General features: G+C 37.6%; 1 protein-coding gene across 1 annotated transcript in view; it reads left to right on the forward strand.

Moving 5' to 3' along the window:
- C5 (complement C5) overlaps positions 1-17,656 on the forward strand; it is a 42,317-nt gene extending 24,661 nt beyond the window's left edge. Inside the window, exons 22-41 of the mRNA XM_072431727.1 lie at positions 1,600-1,660; positions 2,807-2,896; positions 3,396-3,608; positions 3,688-3,763; positions 4,300-4,459; positions 4,727-4,822; positions 5,167-5,344; positions 8,265-8,470; positions 8,694-8,846; positions 9,082-9,144; positions 9,861-9,939; positions 12,786-12,849; positions 13,107-13,206; positions 13,487-13,561; positions 13,646-13,751; positions 14,124-14,210; positions 14,302-14,391; positions 15,664-15,747; positions 16,573-16,711; positions 17,366-17,656. Coding sequence (XP_072287828.1) covers positions 1,600-1,660; positions 2,807-2,896; positions 3,396-3,608; positions 3,688-3,763; positions 4,300-4,459; positions 4,727-4,822; positions 5,167-5,344; positions 8,265-8,470; positions 8,694-8,846; positions 9,082-9,144; positions 9,861-9,939; positions 12,786-12,849; positions 13,107-13,206; positions 13,487-13,561; positions 13,646-13,751; positions 14,124-14,210; positions 14,302-14,391; positions 15,664-15,747; positions 16,573-16,711; positions 17,366-17,501 — 2,256 coding nt within the window. The 3' untranslated portion in view covers positions 17,502-17,656. The remainder of the gene's footprint in view (positions 1-1,599; positions 1,661-2,806; positions 2,897-3,395; positions 3,609-3,687; positions 3,764-4,299; positions 4,460-4,726; positions 4,823-5,166; positions 5,345-8,264; positions 8,471-8,693; positions 8,847-9,081; positions 9,145-9,860; positions 9,940-12,785; positions 12,850-13,106; positions 13,207-13,486; positions 13,562-13,645; positions 13,752-14,123; positions 14,211-14,301; positions 14,392-15,663; positions 15,748-16,572; positions 16,712-17,365) is intronic.
- The last annotated feature ends 861 nt before the right edge of the window (positions 17,657-18,517 follow it).

Here is an 18,517-nt window from a genome sequence, read left to right on the forward strand (position 1 = left end):
ATTACATGACCTAAATCTGTCAAAACAAACATCTGAACTTTTAGCATCCAAGCTAAAAGAAAAGAACTGTCTGAGACCTGAAGTTAAAATAACGGTTTAAAGGCCAAGAGAGGTGACACTCCTACTATATTTCACTGAAGATGGAGACTTTGGCCCTGATTTATTAAAGTTCCCCAAGGCTGGAGAGAATACACTTTCATCAGTGAAGCTGGGTGAAACAGAAAACCTGGAATGGATTTCCTATAAGTCATTAGCTATTTGTTAGCAAATGTTTTCAATTCTGGACCAGATCCATCCCAGGTTTGCTGGATCATCCAGCTTCACTGGTGAAAGTGTATTCTCTCCTGCCTTGGAAAACTTTAATAAATCAGGGCCTTTGTGTACTGTTGTAACATCCCTGGACTACTAGCCCATATGGGAGTACTAGAATACAGAGCAGAAGACTGGGGGCTTTTCATTGTTTGAAATTGGTTGAAAAAGTTTGAAATTGGTTTTACTGCATAATGGCAACTCCTATGCATCAATTCCAGTCGGTCACTCAACAAAACTTAAAGAAGAGTATAAAAATATCAAATTGGTCTTACAAAAGATTTGCTATCATGAACACCAATGGCCCATATGTGTTTATTTAAAAATGGTGAACTTCCTACTTGGACAGCAAAGTGGATACACAAAGTACCCATGTTTCATCTGCTTGTGGGATAGTAGAGCAAAGCAGGAACACTGAAAAAAAGTGACATGGCCTCCAAGGGAAAACATGAAAAAAGATGCAGCAAACATCATTAACGAGCCAATGGTTGACAAGGAAAAAATCATTTACCCTTCACTACACATGAAGTTAGGACTAATGAAGCAATTTGTTAGAGCTCTGAACAAGAACGATGATTGCTTTAAATACATTTGTAGATTCTTCCCTGGATTGAGTACTGAAAAATTAAAAGCAGGAATCTTTGATGGTCCCCAGAATCCAAACTGATAAATGATTCAAATTTCACAGGTTACATGACTGATACTGAAGATTCTGCCTGGCACAGCTATGTCATGGTTGTCAAGAACTTCTTGGGTAACCATAAAGCAGAAAATTTTGAAGAACTGGTACAAAACTTGCTCTTAAACTTTAAAAATTTGTGTGCTACTATGAGCATAAAGGTACATCATCTCCATAGCCATTTGCAAAAATTTCCAGAATTTACCCTGGGTACTCTGGTTTCCTCCCACATTCCAAAAACATGCAGTTAGGTTAATTGGCTTCCCCCCAAATTGACCTTAGACTGTGGTAAGTACATATGACTATGGTAGGGACATTAGATTATGGAGCCCCTTTGAGGGACAGCTAGTGAGATGACAATGATCTTTGTAAAACACTGCGTAATACGATAGTGCCTTATAAATACTGGCTAATAATAATATAATAATAATATGCACATTTATTTCATCCACGTTTTGCAATGTGCTTCCTTTTTATTATGCAGAAAGAGAAGGACTAGGGTCTGTTATCTGTGTTGTTGCACTGGTCTGCCATCAATATAACTCCATGTTTTTGAAAAACAGTAAAAAATTGTTCTGGTGATGACTTCTTCTTCTTCTTTCCCAAAACAGCCTGAAGGAATTCAAGAAGAAAGGAGCGCAGGATTTACTCTGGATCCACAGGGACTTCGTGGTATGTTCTGCTATTAAGCATTTTTATATTCTCCTGTAAAGGGTCAATAAAGTCGAAAGATTTATTTCATTTATCGATGAAGTCTGCTGGGCACTTCATGGGTAGGATCCACCTACCTGATCACTGTTGAGTGTTCCAACACCTGCTATTTTTTTTTATAATATAAAAAAACAATTCAGCAGGAATGGTGAGGACATAAATGCATCATGTAGTGGGGTTACACAAACCATACAAGAGTAATGCACACTGTATATGCCATGCCACAATATTACAGCTGCATATATCCTACTAGTATCCAATTTTATATTTTTTAAACAATATTAAGCATATTTTAATACAGTAGTTACTGTACAGTGTTAGTATAGGTGTGTGAATAGTTAATAATGAAAACAGGACAAAGCAACAGGTTCAGTATAATTGTGGCCCCTGCACACACTCCACTTTACTTCATTGCCAGCTATTCCATTTGCCAATCAAAAATTCCTGTGTAAGATCAAAGTGGTGATTGGCCAATAGTCTGTATCACTGCTGTTACATGGGTATGCATCCCATTTTCCCTATACCCAGAAGTACCAGAAACTTAAATTTACTACAGATGAGGGAATGGAGCATTAGGCAGAGAAGGGAGAGCAGGGAAGATTAGAATCTAGTGGGGCCTCCAAAGATTTTGGGCACTATATCAACAGTACAGCATAACACAGAGGAAGTGTAGGGCAACACTCTGAGACAGTCAGACCACTAATACTTTGTACAGTGCTGTCCTACTCTTTGATTGCCCAGTAATAGGATAGGGAAAAGTTCTGGACTAGGATGCATTACTGAACAGTAGCATATTCTTGATGTGAGGTCCTGGCTGCAATGTCCGATAAGCGTGCCTGAATTGCAAGACATAAGAAACAAGCCTTGACAGATAAAATTGATTACGCAAAACATATTTCAAGCTGTTTTGCAGAGATAGAAATTTTAGTTAGAAACCAGAAATGTAGGAAATCATTATATGGAATAGCAAGTAGAAACCATTCAGGCAGTACTGCCTTATTAAACAAAATATTACTCAGAAAGACTCTTTAGATTTTCTAAAGCTTAAAGTCAGCAAAACTTTCCTTTTAATTTAAATAATATTATTACTATTTTTTATAACACCAGGAATAATGAAGAGGAATCAAGAAGTGGCCTTCAAGGTTCCAACAAATATTGTTCCAAAATCGAACATTGGCCGCATCCTCTCAATCAACGGTAATCCACCACCTGCACAAGTTCCAAAAGCCATTAAAATACAGTCAAAATTTCCACTGTACTTTGCAATCATCTGCTTAGCAAAATGGCCCTTGGACCCTTTTGTGTCCAGAACTGCTAATAATACAAAAAACTGGCATTAGGGCTCTAATTATAAAACGGGTGGTATGCGGAGGAATCTGACATCCCTCAAATATTCCCCAATGGGAATCAATTCCCATTGAAACACATGGACCTGGACCGCCAGGGGATATATTTTTTATAAATAGAGACCTTAAAGTGTTTTTGTTGCTGTCTGTTTCCTCATTGTGAAAATTTCCCTTAACATCCTGATAAAATCCAGTGTGTAATAGGAAGTCTTAACAAGGACATAAAGAGCAATAAAAACATGATAGAAATTCTCACATTTGACTACTCTACCCAAAACTAAAATTTGGGCTAGTTAATGTAAAAAAATAAGTGTGATTCATCTGCCTCTTGTTCTTGTTATGAACTACAGGGAACATTCTGGGTGAAGTGATAGACACGATTGTGAGTGGGAAGAGCATACAGACTCTGGTCAGTATTCCAAAAGGCAGTGCAGAGACTGAGCTGATGAGAGTGGCTCCTATCTTCTATGTCTATCATTACCTGAAAACCAAGAATGAGTGGAGCCTGCTGGGTACCAACACCTTCATGATTCAGATAGAAATGAAAAGGAAGCTGAAAGATGGTAAGTGGGATTGACACTGCCATGTAGCTTTCCTGGTACTAATTTTTCATGTCAACACAATAATCATTTTTCCCTCCAGGTGTTTCTAGCATTCTAGCCTTCCGCAATGGAGACCATTCGTACAGCCTGCGGAGAGACAATGACCCTAGTACCTGGTACGGATGACAGATATTTCTGTTAATTTTTATGTCCCTATTCTTCTTTTTCTTTTTACTAGAAAAATGTCAAAATGCAAAAAAATCTAGAAACAGAAGTAAATGATTGCACTGTTCTGTGATTGCATCGTATGTACAGAGCAAACAAAGCAGCTAACAATAAACAGTTCTTTAATGCAAGTATAATCAAATGCAATCACCTCAAACTTTACTGCAGCTTCTTGCCACAATTCTATGTTTTGCAATTAAATGAAGCAAAATAAATCAACCTAGACATCACATTTCAGTTTTCCATTGTTCTTTCCCTTGCTAAGCAGTTAAAATTTAGCTTTGGTTCCTCCTCCCCAAATGAAACTGGAGCTTGGTACATCAGATCATCATTCAAAATTGTGGCCACGCTAAATTTAGTATTACATTGTAACACTAATAAGCCAAAATATGTTATGTTATTTAATTTGTAAATTGCTACTTATCTCACTTCTTGGTGATGTGGTTACTTTATTAAGAGCATTGATCACACTTTATTTATGTCCCAGGTTAACAGCTTTTGCTATGCGCATCTTTGGTGAAGTTCAGAAATACGTATCCTTGGATCACATGTCTGTGTGTAACAGTCTGATCTGGCTGATTGAGAAATGCCAATCCAGAGATGGATCCTTCCAGGAAAAGTCCTCTGCAAGCCCTGTCAAATTGCAGGTGACAAAATGCAAGCAATAGTCATTTCATTACCTGAGAGAAGAGTAATAGCAGGTTGCAGATAACTGTAGATGTCAAGCAAATTTTTAAGCGTTCTTCTATATACTTGAGTCTATCTATCTATCTATCTATCTATCTATCTATCTATCTATCTATCTATCTATCTATCCGATAAATTAATCTTATAAATAAATACATGAATACTTGTAGAAGTTGGTGGAAATGTGTTTACAATCAAGGTTATTTACTTTTTCAATTGTTTTTCAGGGGTCGATTCCCAGGGAGGCGGCTGAGAAGACTCTGTTTCTGACAGCATATGTCATAATTGGGATTCAGAAGTCCTTGCACATATGTCAGCTTGCTGTAAGTCAGGAGGAACACAAAGAGCATAGTGAATGTCTTTAAACACAAAGGAGGCAATACATGTCATACACTGAGCTTTTTCTTTTCGTAGATTCCTATTTATTCCTTTTCTGGTAACATCTCTAACATTTTGAATTACCTTTCACTTTCTAGTTGCATTGGTCACCTGTCAGGTTCTTATTCTTCCACAATCTTTACAATGCTTTTAACAAAGGCTTTGGCTCAAGATCCTTTTTTACCTTGCCATATTGCAGCATTTATTTTGTACACTTGTAATTAAGTTTTATTATTACTTATGTGTCTTTGTTACTGTGGGTGTATAATAACTTTTTGTTTTATCCCAGCAAATAGACAATGCACTGAGACTGGCCGTAGACTATCTGTCCAGACAGGCCTCCAGTGCACAGACTACATATACCATGGCAGTCTGTGCATATGCGCTCCACATTGCAGATGCGAGGATACAAAGTAAACATCAAATAATGACAAAATTAAAGGGGGAGGCGCTCACTAAAGGATCCAGTAAGTCAATGTTACGATTATCATCAGTATTACTATGTCTATACAGATGTCAGGCTATTGGAAAGCATGCTTACAGGCACATTTGGTATTTTAACAGATTTACATCGTATCAATTGAGCTTAAAAAAATAAGTATACCCTGTTCAGAATTTACCCACAAAATCAAAATGTTTATGACTGTCCTATTAAAATTTTGCTTTATTGCTATTTGCTTCACAAATCTATGTCAGCAGAAAAACACTATTGTCAAGCAACCCCTTTAAACAGAACTTCAGTCAATCTTGTTTTTAGTTTGGATTTTGATCAAGCAGAAAAGTCTGTTTTTTAAGTAAGCATAATTCAATTAACTTTACAACAGTAAAAACCTGAGAAGTGTATGTATTCCACCTTTCCCCCCTTCATCCAAATCTTATGGAGGAAAACATATAAAAGTTATCATTTCACTAAAAATAATGTAATAATGCAATATAAACTTTTTTTTCTTCTAAGTGTATATTTAATAATGGACATGTGGCAGACACATTTTCTTGAAATGTTACTTTCTCTGATTTGGTTGCATAATAGATAACATCCATAATAAACCTGGAGTGATGAGGCAGGTAAAACACGTGACTGGAGGGAGCTCAGATTTTCACCAGCTTCTTACCTAATCACCTTAGAACATTTCCAGATGCTGCACAGCCCCCATTCTAAACTCCCCACCACAATGACACTACCACACTATGGCCTTTATTTATTAAAACTCTCCTGGGCTAACCTGCAAACCTGTAATGGATTTCTTCAAAATCATTTGCTATTTGCTAGCAAATGTTTTCAACTCTGGACCAAATCAATTACAGGTTTGCTGGATCACCCAGCTTCACTGTTGAAAGTGAAATAAATCAGGGTCTATTTTGGAGTTTGAATGGACAAAACAGCTGCTTTATTATTAACAACAACAAGTTTAAACCATTACCATATAAAAATAACTTCCTAACACAGATACATAAATATTTTAGGTATAACTCTTTATAAAATACTGAAATACAATCTGGATACCATTCAGTAACAATTTCCAACCACATAACCCGTAACAATACCATATATTTTACTACAAACTCCCAACCTCTTGCAGGTTCTTGAAAGCACCTTTTAAGCTTTAGAAAATACCTCTTGGGGTCTGCCACCACCTTACCAAGTACTGCTCTCATCAGCAAGACACTGCCATGGGAACAAAGTTTTCAAAAACATGTAGCCCCATTTCCCATCTAGACCTTCCCTATTCATCAACCATAACTTTACGTAAAAATTTGGACACTCTATACCTCTGATAGGTCCCTTAACAGCAAAACTGTACTCCCACAATACTGCCTTTGAGGACTCCTAAATGCCAAATTCAAAATACCCCACCCCAGGAAGCAAACCATAAAGGGAGGGCAGGCAGAGCACGATTTCTCTAAATGTCCTCTACTTCCCTCTTCTTAGCTTTATCACCTCCTGACCCCACCTATCCCCCTAATCCAACATTTTCCTGCTTTCCACTATTTAACCCTTCCTTTGCTGTTTCCCTGAGCCCCCTGTCATGCTCGTATGGTGATCAACTTTATGGCAGGAATGACATTCCCTGTTCCTTGCTGCAAAAATGACCTGCCTGATACAACACAACACATACAAACCTAGAAGTGGACGTTAAGCTTCACTTTAATAACTTCTAAATCACTAACCCACAATTAATACACAGCTCAGATGTTCATCTGCACTACTGAAAATCAGCTTTACATACAGGCAATGAGAGTTTTTTTAGATTTCACCATTTTCAGTTTACATAATTTCACAGTGGTAGAGCCACTTTAAAGTGAAACTTAACTTTAAATTTAACAAACAAAAAACAAAACAATAAAACAAACATACCTGCTTGACTGCAATGTTTTTTAGTATGCTGAGCTGTGCTTGCAACTCGGTGAACAATCCTGGCATAGTTTTTAATTTGTTTAAAGTAGGAGTCCCCAAGAGATGGCACTGTTTTACTGCTTGTGTAGATATCGAGGCACTGAAGTTTTTTTAGCTTCTCCTCTAGACATCATGCTGCTAGCTATGGTTTATATATACATTTGTCATGTTAGGATAAAAGAGACCTCACAGTAATAGCAGTGTTCTGCCATGGGATAAGCATGGGAAGTCCACTGTGTGCAGTGTATAGCAAAATATAGCAAAGTGACAAAAGACACTTGCAAGTCTAAAATCAAAGTTCTGGCTATTGGTGGCTTGTTTTAGCTCTACACTGCACAGAGCGCATACATGGCCGCAATGGACAATGAGCATGTGCAGAAGTTACATTGTCAGTGGCCATCTGGTCCAGGGGACCTCTGTAGACCTGGAAGTCAACCATGGAGTCGGCGGCTGTGCCAATGACAGGATCCTGGACCTGTCATCGCTGTATGGAGCCTGGACACAGATAAGTCTGTGCCATTATCTACAAGTATTCTTTGTATGTCTTTCTTAGAATCATTGATAACTCCTCCACAGTACCTTGTTTTCGTTTATATTAGAGACCATTTAGGATGTTCTCAGCTCTAAAACGAGTCATAAATTGTGTAATATTTTTGATCGATGCCTATTTAAACATCAAATGAAGTTTAACTGAATAAATATCGAATGAAAAGGTGGGAAGATAGTCAGTTGGAAAGTGTTCAGGCTTTTTTTTCTTTCAATTGGTTAACCATCATATTAAATTTGAAACCATTTTGGTGTTATGACTGATATTTTGACTGAGATCACTGAGATATTTATAACTGAGACCACCTATGAAACAAGTGGATAGAATCATGAATAATTGTATTCGATTGAAATAAAATTATTAAATTACTTACTATGTTGATTGCATAAAGAAGAAATCAATGGCATAATGGCAATATGACAACCTTATGTTTTTTTATTTGTAGGTTATCCCCCAGTTTATAGATATTGGAAAGATACATTAAAGAAATTTGACCCAGCTTCACCTAGTTCAGAAACAGCGATGATGGTAGAGACAACAGCGTATGCACTGTTGGCTGTACTGAAATCTGGTGATTATGAATATGCTAAACCGATAGTCCGATGGCTGAAAGAACAGCAGCGGTATGGAGGAGGATTCTTCGCAATACAGGTGTGAACACCATCATACAGCCAAACTGCTTGCTGATTTTTAATGGGGAGTAGGCACTGTCATCTTCAGATGAATATTATTGTGCATATTCAGGGAAGTTGAGTAAGAAAAATTCTAAGGAGAACCTGTATTCACATGATAACGGAAAAGTGCAATAGGGATAATATGTGATACCCAGTACAACTAAACTATATGTAACCTGTAATCTGTAATTGATTCCCAGGACACTGTCATGGCCCTGGAAGCACTGACAGAATTTGCCATCTTGGAGAAGAAGCTCAACCTAAACATGGACGTGTCAGTCTCCTACAGAAGAGCAGGCCATTTCAAAAACTACCAGCTTACTGAAAGAAATCCTTTCACAAAACCTGTTGAGGTAATAGCTAAGTGAGTCCACCATAAAAGCAAGTTTGACAGTTTAGCAACTTCATTTTTTTGTAGGATAGCCATGTGACCGCATACCATAAAGTTTTTTTAATACCAGGGAATTATGGGAAAGGAGGCAACAGTTATCTTTAATAGTTCAGCAGCTTAATTCTTTATCCTTCTAATCCTATTACTGCTCCTTTTAAGTGTCATCTATATATTAGATATCCTTATCTTTTTCCCAGGTTCCTATTCTAGAAGACCTTATCATCAGTACAAAGAGTGCCTATGGAATCGCTACTGGAAATGTATGTACATGCTGTATATGCAGGGACAGACGGAGCTGTGTGATTGTTTACATGCAATTTATTCTGTGTCATGCATACTGTTTAAAGGAAAGCAAAATATCCTTGTGATTAGGGCTATGGATGCAGCTTGTTACTTGTGTGCCCTGTAATAGGAAAGAAACTGCTTCACTTGAAGCCCAATCATGCAGGTGCTCTGCTTTGTGGCAGAGTCCCTGTAAAATAGAATTAACCAAAAGATACCGAAGAGTCAACTGCAAATTTAGCAGTGCTGGGTTATAAGTATGCTATCTGTTACCAGCACCAAACTTTCTTCATTTAAATTAAAGCTTCACCCAGACACTGGAAGTTCGGTTTCTAGTGATGGTCGGCAAGCTGGACGATTTGTTCAACTCACTATCCTCCACAAGTGATTGAAATATCAGTACCTGGGTAGAGTATTGCTTTAAATACCCCCCTATAGCTCTTTATAGTTACTGCCTGGTAGACTTAGTCCCCTGCCATAATCCTCCAGGGGCATGCAGCAATCCCTTCTTCTTGGATGTTACACAGCGCTAGTCTAAACAGAAGGCATTAGTTGGTGATGGAAAAAAAAATTAAAACTTTATGTATAAAGAGCTGTCTGTGTGTACCAAGCTATTTGTCCTCCCTGTTTAAACAATAATCATATTTTGAATGTGTCTTCATCACTAATAACAGCCAACATTTGTACCTTGCAGGTGAGGACTGTGTATAACATCATCAGCCCTCCTCAGGAAAACTGCCGGTTTGACCTGAAGATTCAGAAGAAACTCCTCTGTAAGCAATATGATATCTTCATGTTTTATGCTCTTCGTGCTATGTCCACAGTTGTTCCAGACACTAACAATAGGCTGGTGGTTACTGCTACTATGGAAGAATTCATAGGAACTGCTACAGATAATAGTGGCTTACTTCTTTTCCTGAATTTTTATTAATTTTACAGATAGTAAAAAAATATCACTTAAACAATACTCACAATACTTGAAGAGCCATAATAAAAAGCCCAACTGTACAGTCCAAAGAGCCAGATTCTAGATTCATAGCTCAATATTAGACATAACAAGAAAAAGCTCTGTGATCCCAATTACAATACCAAAAAAATGCATGTGCAGGAGTCATGTACAGTGGTCGTCTGATGAGGTTCATCAATCTGACATGGTGGGTCCATGAACAACAATCGGGAATGATTGCTATGCAAGTGAATGGAAGGGAGCAAAACGAAGTGCTGCTCACTCAACCCCCCTCCATAGATCAGAACAAGTGCTGTGTGTACAGTGCTCATTTGTTCATCTGTCACCATCTGTCATTAGAAATGAAATACTTATGTATTTGTTTCTTTAGATAAACTAAAAAAGTGATACAAATGCTTGTTTTTATGGGTTGTGTTACTGTTTAAACACCAGTAAAGGTATATTCAAGTAGAGTATCCAAATACAATCAATATTTATTTGAAATTCGAAAAAAGGGAAAGGATGTTTTGTGCTCCATTATCTGCTGATTTAGCCGGGACTGGAGAACTTAATATACTTACAGATAATTTGAAACATGCAGCTGGAAGGGTCTGTGTCAGGCTGGGACTGAAATGTAAAGTTGTGTTGTAAAGAAGTCATCATCATCTTCATCATTGCTATCTGCAGTCACTGGAGTTCATTGTGCTAGAATATATGTAGGAACAGCATATATCACAGCATGTAATAGCTTATTCTGGTGGTCCGCTCGTTAAATAATGTAGCCCACTACCTTAACCCCCCTAGCGTTCTAATTCTGTCAGTTTTTTGATGCAAAAAGTGATCCAATTGTTTTTTTGCATAGAAATTTTTGTTTATATTGTGGGCCTGTAAATTTTAGGATTACCTCTCGGATATGATAATTATATTTATTTGTTATAATCATAAATTATAATATAATACATAATTATAAATAATAATTAAAAAAAAAATAATGACATATTAGACAACAATGTAATCTTAAAATAAAATTAAAAATTAAAAATGTACTTTTATTTTTATTTCATGTTGTGTGGTGTTTTTGTACTGAAAAACCATTTAAAAGCAGATTACATTGTAATCTGCTTTTAAATTTCCTGCCCGGACACACCCCCCCATACATCACCACTCACATCACCCGGAAGATGACTCATCCTCTCGGGTGAGGGAGGTGCTGCTCCTCCTCCTCCCGGGTGCTGCTCTGCATCTCCAGAGAGATGCAAAGGACAATGCAGGAGCTTCACATTTCACTGCAGATGTGAGCAGCAATAGCAAATTCCGAGATGGTCACCCCCGGAATTTGCTATTGCTGCTCGCATCTGCAGTGAGATGTGAAGCACAATGCAGAAGTCCTACATTGTGCTTCTCACTGGTGATGCGAGCAGCGGCGTGGCCGGGACCCGGGTGGTATTTAAAAGCAGATTACTCAGTAATCTGCTTTTAAATTTACTGCCCGGCCACGACGGACCGGCGCCCTGGCATAACAGCGGGACCATCCAATCGCCCCTGGAGCGTGGGGCAAAGGTAAGGGGGGCTTCTAAAGTTACCCCGAGTGTGACTCGGGATTACCACTTTTTGCATGTAAAAGCCACCCCGAGTCACACTCGGAATTACCGCTAGGGGGGTTAATTACTTTTTGCTGTTTAATGGGCAATTCTTTAATGCGTCACTTGTTACAACCACTGTGTCATCCTTGTGAATAGGAAAAAAATAAATAAATGTTCATATTTTTGTAATAACACAGTTTGTACAGTTCTAAAATTGACTGGTATTTCTATAGTCTCTCACTGACTCTCAACCACGTGATTTCACTGTTGTGTAAAAAAATAAAAAGCCCCAACAAAGCAGCTAAATGAAGAAGTCTTTCAGTTGGAGTCTTTTTTTTTAATATAACAGTTTATTGGGATATAACAGCAATAACTGGGATCCAGAGAAATGCGCAGCATTAGGCCTGATTTATTAAAGCTGGCCAAGGCCGTATGAAAGTGTATCCTCTCCAGCCTTGGAGGGCTTTGATAAATCAAGCCCATTGTGTTTATGATGAATTCTGAGCATTTTTTTAATGAATAATATAAATTCATATGGAGACACCATTTTAGTAGCACAGTATCTGATCTACATGTGCAAACCTAGTAGTCTTACTGTCCTTTTTTTAATACTCTGTGTCACTGACCCCAACTATGAGTGTAGATAAGGAAAGTCAGGGTGAAATCCCTGCTATTTACTTCTTAAGTGACTAAGAAAACAGTGAAATACTGGGATCAACATGGTAACCAGGGAACTTCTGTTTTCAAAAGACAAGGTAGCAATAGTATGTTTTTTTATTTTGTCCATAGACATGAGAGGATTGAAGTCCTTACAAAAGGTATCCAATGTGCTTCCTTTACCCAGGGGTTAAGTAGATCGCTTCCACAACCTCACAATGCAAGCACTGTGCTCAAAGTTCTTTTCTTGATTAATCTCTACAAAATCCTTTCATTGAGCATAAATAGTGTCTTACAAAATTACTGGTCTGCTGAACCAAATATGCCCAGCGCAAACCTGAAAGCAACCATCATAACTTATTCTCATCACAGCTGTTTGTCCACCATATCATATTTGCTGCCCACACATTTTCTCCTTCTCTTTCATGTTTAGCAGAAGACCAGTCAATATTCAGTGATGATACGTCTCAAGTTCTGCTCCTGGAAGCCTGTGCAAAGTAAGATTTCAAAACTAGAACCACATTTAATTATTACAATGTAATTTCTACTATAAGGATGGGTGTTTGATGGATGGATTTGTGTTGGATTAATACATGATGAATGGAGGGATTGATAATGAATGAATTAAAAGATGGTTGAATGAATGGATCCATGGACAATTTGATGGAGCAGATACATAGACATACAATAATTTACCAGCACATGTTTGTGCACTTTTTTCAGCCTGTTGGAATTAAGTATAAATATCTTTCAGGTATAAACCAAAAGAAAATGAAAATGCAGTCTCAGGACAAGTGGTCATGGAGATCATATTGGTTACTGGCCTTATAGCTGATGAGAAAAACTTGAATGAGGTGATTATTTTTAGAAAAGTATTAGCAATATTTACATTTTTAAAAGCCAATGAGTGACCCAGGGTGACTTCTGATTCATAAAGCATCAATAGGAAGTTTAAAGTAGGAAATAAACATCCTACTATTAATTAAGGTGGGCAAAGTATCTAAATTTTAAATAACATTAATCTCTCGAAGTGCAATCTGAATTCCGATTGGTCACCTGAGGTTTTAGCAGCATCTCGCTTATGTGTGTTTAAAATGTAGGAGTCCTTTTTTCATTATTACTTTCTGTTTGCAGCTCATTAACAGAGTGGACCAGTATGTGGTGGATTACAGTCTTGAAGATGGAAAAGTTATTCTCCACTTTGATTCGGTATGTCATCCTCACAAGTAGAGCCAGTTTCAGTTTAGTGTTCCTTATAATAAACATTGCTGTTGTTTTTACTTTTTGACACAGATCGAATCCAGTGATTACATCTGCACCACCCTGCTGGTCAGGAAGATATTTAAAGTAGGCTTAATAAGCCCTGGGATCTTTAAAGTGTATGAATTCCGAGCACCAGGTAGGAAAAGGTTTAAAAAGGTTTTGTAGTCTCCAAACCAATCTGAAATATCTGCTGAATCTAAATTTATGTCAGGGGTCTTAGAAAAAAAATACACTTAGTGGATTTTCTTTTCATAGAGCCAGTAAAGTGCTAACAGTGTGACTGACTGGAGATGCGTTCTGATAATCATCTTATTCACTAATACAAAATGCAGCATATGCAGTGTGGTCACCTGTAGTAACCAATCACATTAAAGTTTTATGGTAACCTAGGGCCAATGGATGGCAACATCACCTTTTTTCACATCATTGTTACTGTGCAAACTTCTGAAATGAATAATCTGATTTACACACCTGTCTCCTATATATTTCCCTATTTTTGTCACACTAGATCAAGCGTGTACCACCTTCTACAATCTGTATGCTGATGACAACCTGGCAAGAGTTTGTACAGGAGACACTTGTAAATGCATAGAAGGTAATTTATTCTTTATATATTATCTTTCCAGATGTCATTAGGTATAGAATCTAGTTAGAAGTATAAACCTTTAACTGTCTGTCCTCTGCAGGTGGATGTCCCAAACTGAAAAACAAACTGGACACAACAACGACCGCAGATCAGAGAAAAACCACGGCCTGCAATGGTGAAATCACATACGGTGAGCACAGCTGCTGAGTACATCTAAAAAATATTTATTAATATGATGATCTGTTGCACTATACCTATAAAGTTTATCTCCTGTGTGGTATTTATAAGGTGCAAATACTCTTCAAATGACAAAAAATGTATTTAAATTAAAACTTTCATTATGCTAACAAGTGAATTTGTAAAAAAACAACACATTAAGAACACTATAAAAAGTGTTATTGTGAGATCAGTCTGTTATTCCTAGCTACTTCCTCCACTTGATGGGTCATGGCCAGGGGAGGTGGGACCATCTCTCCTAGCTTTGAAATGAAAACACCACCAACCCTGCTTACCAACCAAACATACCCAATAATGACACAGACACCAATATGCACTTAATGGCTGGCAAGCAACTGTTTAATAAATATAATAATAACTAACCTTATAAATAACCAATAAATAACCCATAAAAAACAAATGATTAACAAATAAATAACCCAATAAATATAAATTAACTTATAACCCCACTTTTACAATAAACTTTCACGAATAAAAGTAACCAAATTCGCCACCCAATAAATCTAACTAACTAATAATCGTATATTCCAATTATTACACATAACTATCATGCCATTAACCATCTAAATATTACCACCGATACCAAGACTTAAATTTCCCCAACTAACAAACCAACCAGGGTGCAGGTTTCAAAAGGCAAAATCCGCTCCACCAGTAAGTTAACCTTTAAGCAACTCCACAACAGGCCCTAGCCACCCAGCACAGCCTCAGGGGCCACGACCATCCTTTACCATAAATTGGGGTGGACTCTACCAAAGAAGATCCCCCCAGCCACAAACCATCACAAACCATGCACAGGATCTTTGCCTTCCAAAACCCCAACTGCCACAGCGTTCAGGAGTGACACCTCACACCTGAGCGCTCCTCCACACCTGCAGGGCACGCTGAATAGTGTCCTGGATCCCCAGGAACCACATGTTAGTCCCCACAGCATTAAAATGAACACCGTCTCTCCTAAGATACCACCACGTTTCCTCTTTCAATTCTTTATGCCGTACCACAATGCCACTATTGCGCGCCACAAACCTACCAACCTCCCTGTTGACCTTAACCCTGTATTTATACACCTTCGCCACCGACCTGGCCCTCCTCCAATTAGTTCTGGCATACATACTTATGTACATGAGGGTCAGATATCTTAAGTTCTATATATAATATTGAAATCAGCTTCCCGGGTAAAGGAGTCCTTAGACATTCATGTTTTGTTTTTGCATTTTGATTATAGCATATAAAGTGCAGATTGTTCAGGAGGATGAAGATGGAGATTTCCTGAAATACACTGCAAAAATCTTGGATATATTCAACAAAGGTGAGAACATTTGAACTTTAAATAGGGATGCAAAGCAGAAGGGGACTTTTTCTGCTGAATTTGGACAAAATTTAGGTTTGGTTAAATCTTTTTGGCATAGTTTCAAGGACTACACCTGCATCTTGATGCATTTCAGGGACTACACCCTATAATAGTCTTTATTCTAAGCTGATGACTGGCAGTGAGCTGCCTTTTATAATCCAGACTGCACTCTATTAGTTTCAAAGAACTTTTGAAGCAAGTTTCTTCCCTAGTGATGGTGAATGTAGAATTTACAATCTGCACCCAGTGTCCACATTCGCTGTTTTCTTGACATTTTTTTTGTAGCCAAGATAGTAAAAAAGAATCCTCCAGTTTCATCTGGAGGTATATTATTCATGGTTGACTAATATGACATGCTAAAATGTCTGTATTGAAGGCTTGTTAATCACTTAGTCCTAAAGGGTGGAATGCTAAAATGTAGGGTCATTCTTAAGCCAAAAACTGCTTACAGTTTGTATTTGTGATATTTTTCTGGGTGCTATACAGTACAACTCAGCAGAAATCACTGACATTTTCTGTCATAACAGTAAAAGAGAAAATGTATCCATTGGATGGATATGGATCCATTATGCTTTAAAAGTGTTGATTATTGATCAGATTGAATTGTTTTGTATTTAAAAAAATCACACAATACAACATGGACTTTGCCAATCCTTTTCAGTTTCCTTTTGGGTGGATTCTTTACAACTTTTCTGTCCTCAATCCATTCCTTGCCATATTAATCATCCATTTTATGCTTTCAGCCTTGCACATTTGCGATAACATTTATCTTCAAACCTCCAGGCACAGCACTAGTTAAGGTGAACAAACAGATTCGCTTCATCAAGAAGAGAACATGCAGCAGCTTTGACCTGGAGAATGGGCAGCAATACCTGATCATGGGGAAAGATGGGATTCAGATCCGGGAAGAGCTAGAGTTTCAGTAAGTAGTGATATCTCAAGCTGTGTTCTCTGCTAAAACACTTGAAGCATCATTGACCGATTCCCCAACAGCTGCATAGAAGTCGCATGGAGCTATTATATCCCTCTAGTGTTATTTGTAGCAGACCTCTAATAGGAGCCCAGTTTGGTAATTCTAATCATTCATTCATTCAGAGTAAAATCACAAACACTTGAAATTACAATAGTATGAATAATGGTTCAGTAATAATTTAGGTCCAGTTACAATGGTCACCTTCTTGCTTCCTATATCTATGGGGACTGGGGTCTAGTAGTCACATCTCCTTGTTATAGTTACCTTCAAAAGCCCCCAACAGGTACAAAATCACACAGATCTCTGAGAGGTTTTTGCCTTGCAGTATATATGGCTCTTGCAGTCTTTCCACTGTGTACCTCAAGTCTTAGTTCCAGTGTGGGGTGGGGTGGGTGTGGCTGCTGACAACCTATGCAGTCACTGAACTTTGTATGTTGCCATGGTGGTTCTTGAGTTGTGTCTGGGTCATTGCTGCATTTTTTTGAAAATTCAGATTTGTTCATCCAGAATAGTGTGTCCAGTACTAAGAATGAGAGTTGATCTTATAATATCTATATAATATTTTGGTAACCAAGTCTAGTTTTCGCCTCTACTTTGTTGTAGGTACGAATATCCGCTGGAGTCTAGTTCCTGGATAGAGTGGTGGCCGGATGATTCTTGCACCAGTTTGCAATGTAATCGATTTTTGGGTGTGTTAGAGGACTTCTCTGAGAGTTTCTTGCTGGAAGGATGTCAATAATCTTTTATTCATGCTCCAACCCATTATATATGCCACCTACCCTGTTCCGTGCTGTTATAGTGTGCTACAAACCCTACATCTAATATAGTCAATCTGAAAACAAATCAGACAGGTCAGTGTAAGAGATGGTGTAAATAAACATGAACGTTTTGAAACCTTGTCCCAGTTTGGATTCTGCTATCAGCTTGCAGATTTAATGTTTATTAAAAAGTGTAGTAAATACTTTTAACACATGCCATGTTGGGTTATTTACTTTGCAAAGTGAATGTTCACAAAAACTTAAGTAAATAAGGTAGGGCTGCCTACACTTTACTTAGGTAATCAAAAGAAAGAAAAGTATATATATTGTTTTACTAACCCATTATTGAATGTTTAGGATGATCACAGTTTTAATTTTCCTAAATATGACTGTGTTTTTCTTTTTTTTTTTTTTTTTAATAATATTTTATTGAAAGGTGAATAGCAAGAAGTAAGTATTCAGAAAAATTATATGAATGCAACAACATACCATTATATAATGAATCACTGCAAATTTTTCTGGTCAAATGACCTTGCAGTCATTGAGTCCATGTTTTAATCTGTATACAAGAGTATCTGTGCGACAGCTAAAGCCATTCTAGAATTGGGACATGCAACACACAAACAATCCCAGGCACACCAACAAATTCTTCAACGGTATGGCTGAAAAAGAAATGGACCAAAGTGTTGCAGCGGCCAAGTATGGAAAGCAGGACTTTATGAAAGCTGTGTATTAATGAATGCCCATAAACGATGAATCAACTGAAGCAATGCTGCAGGACAGTGGGACAAATATGTGAGAGACTGATAGTCATACAGAAAATTATTATGTCAAGGTATTGCTGTTAAAGGTGGATCTAAAAGATATTGAATCATGGGAAGTACTTTCTACATATGACTTCTCCATTTTAGCTTTACCTATGTTAAAACATAAGAGACATGGTAAAATCTTCTGGGCGTTGTTTTAACATCTGAGGTTTGATTGAAAAAATATTTGA

Source organism: Pyxicephalus adspersus, chromosome Z (assembly GCF_032062135.1).
Source record: "Pyxicephalus adspersus chromosome Z, UCB_Pads_2.0, whole genome shotgun sequence".
In the NCBI taxonomy this organism is placed as follows: Eukaryota; Metazoa; Chordata; class Amphibia; order Anura; family Pyxicephalidae; genus Pyxicephalus; species Pyxicephalus adspersus.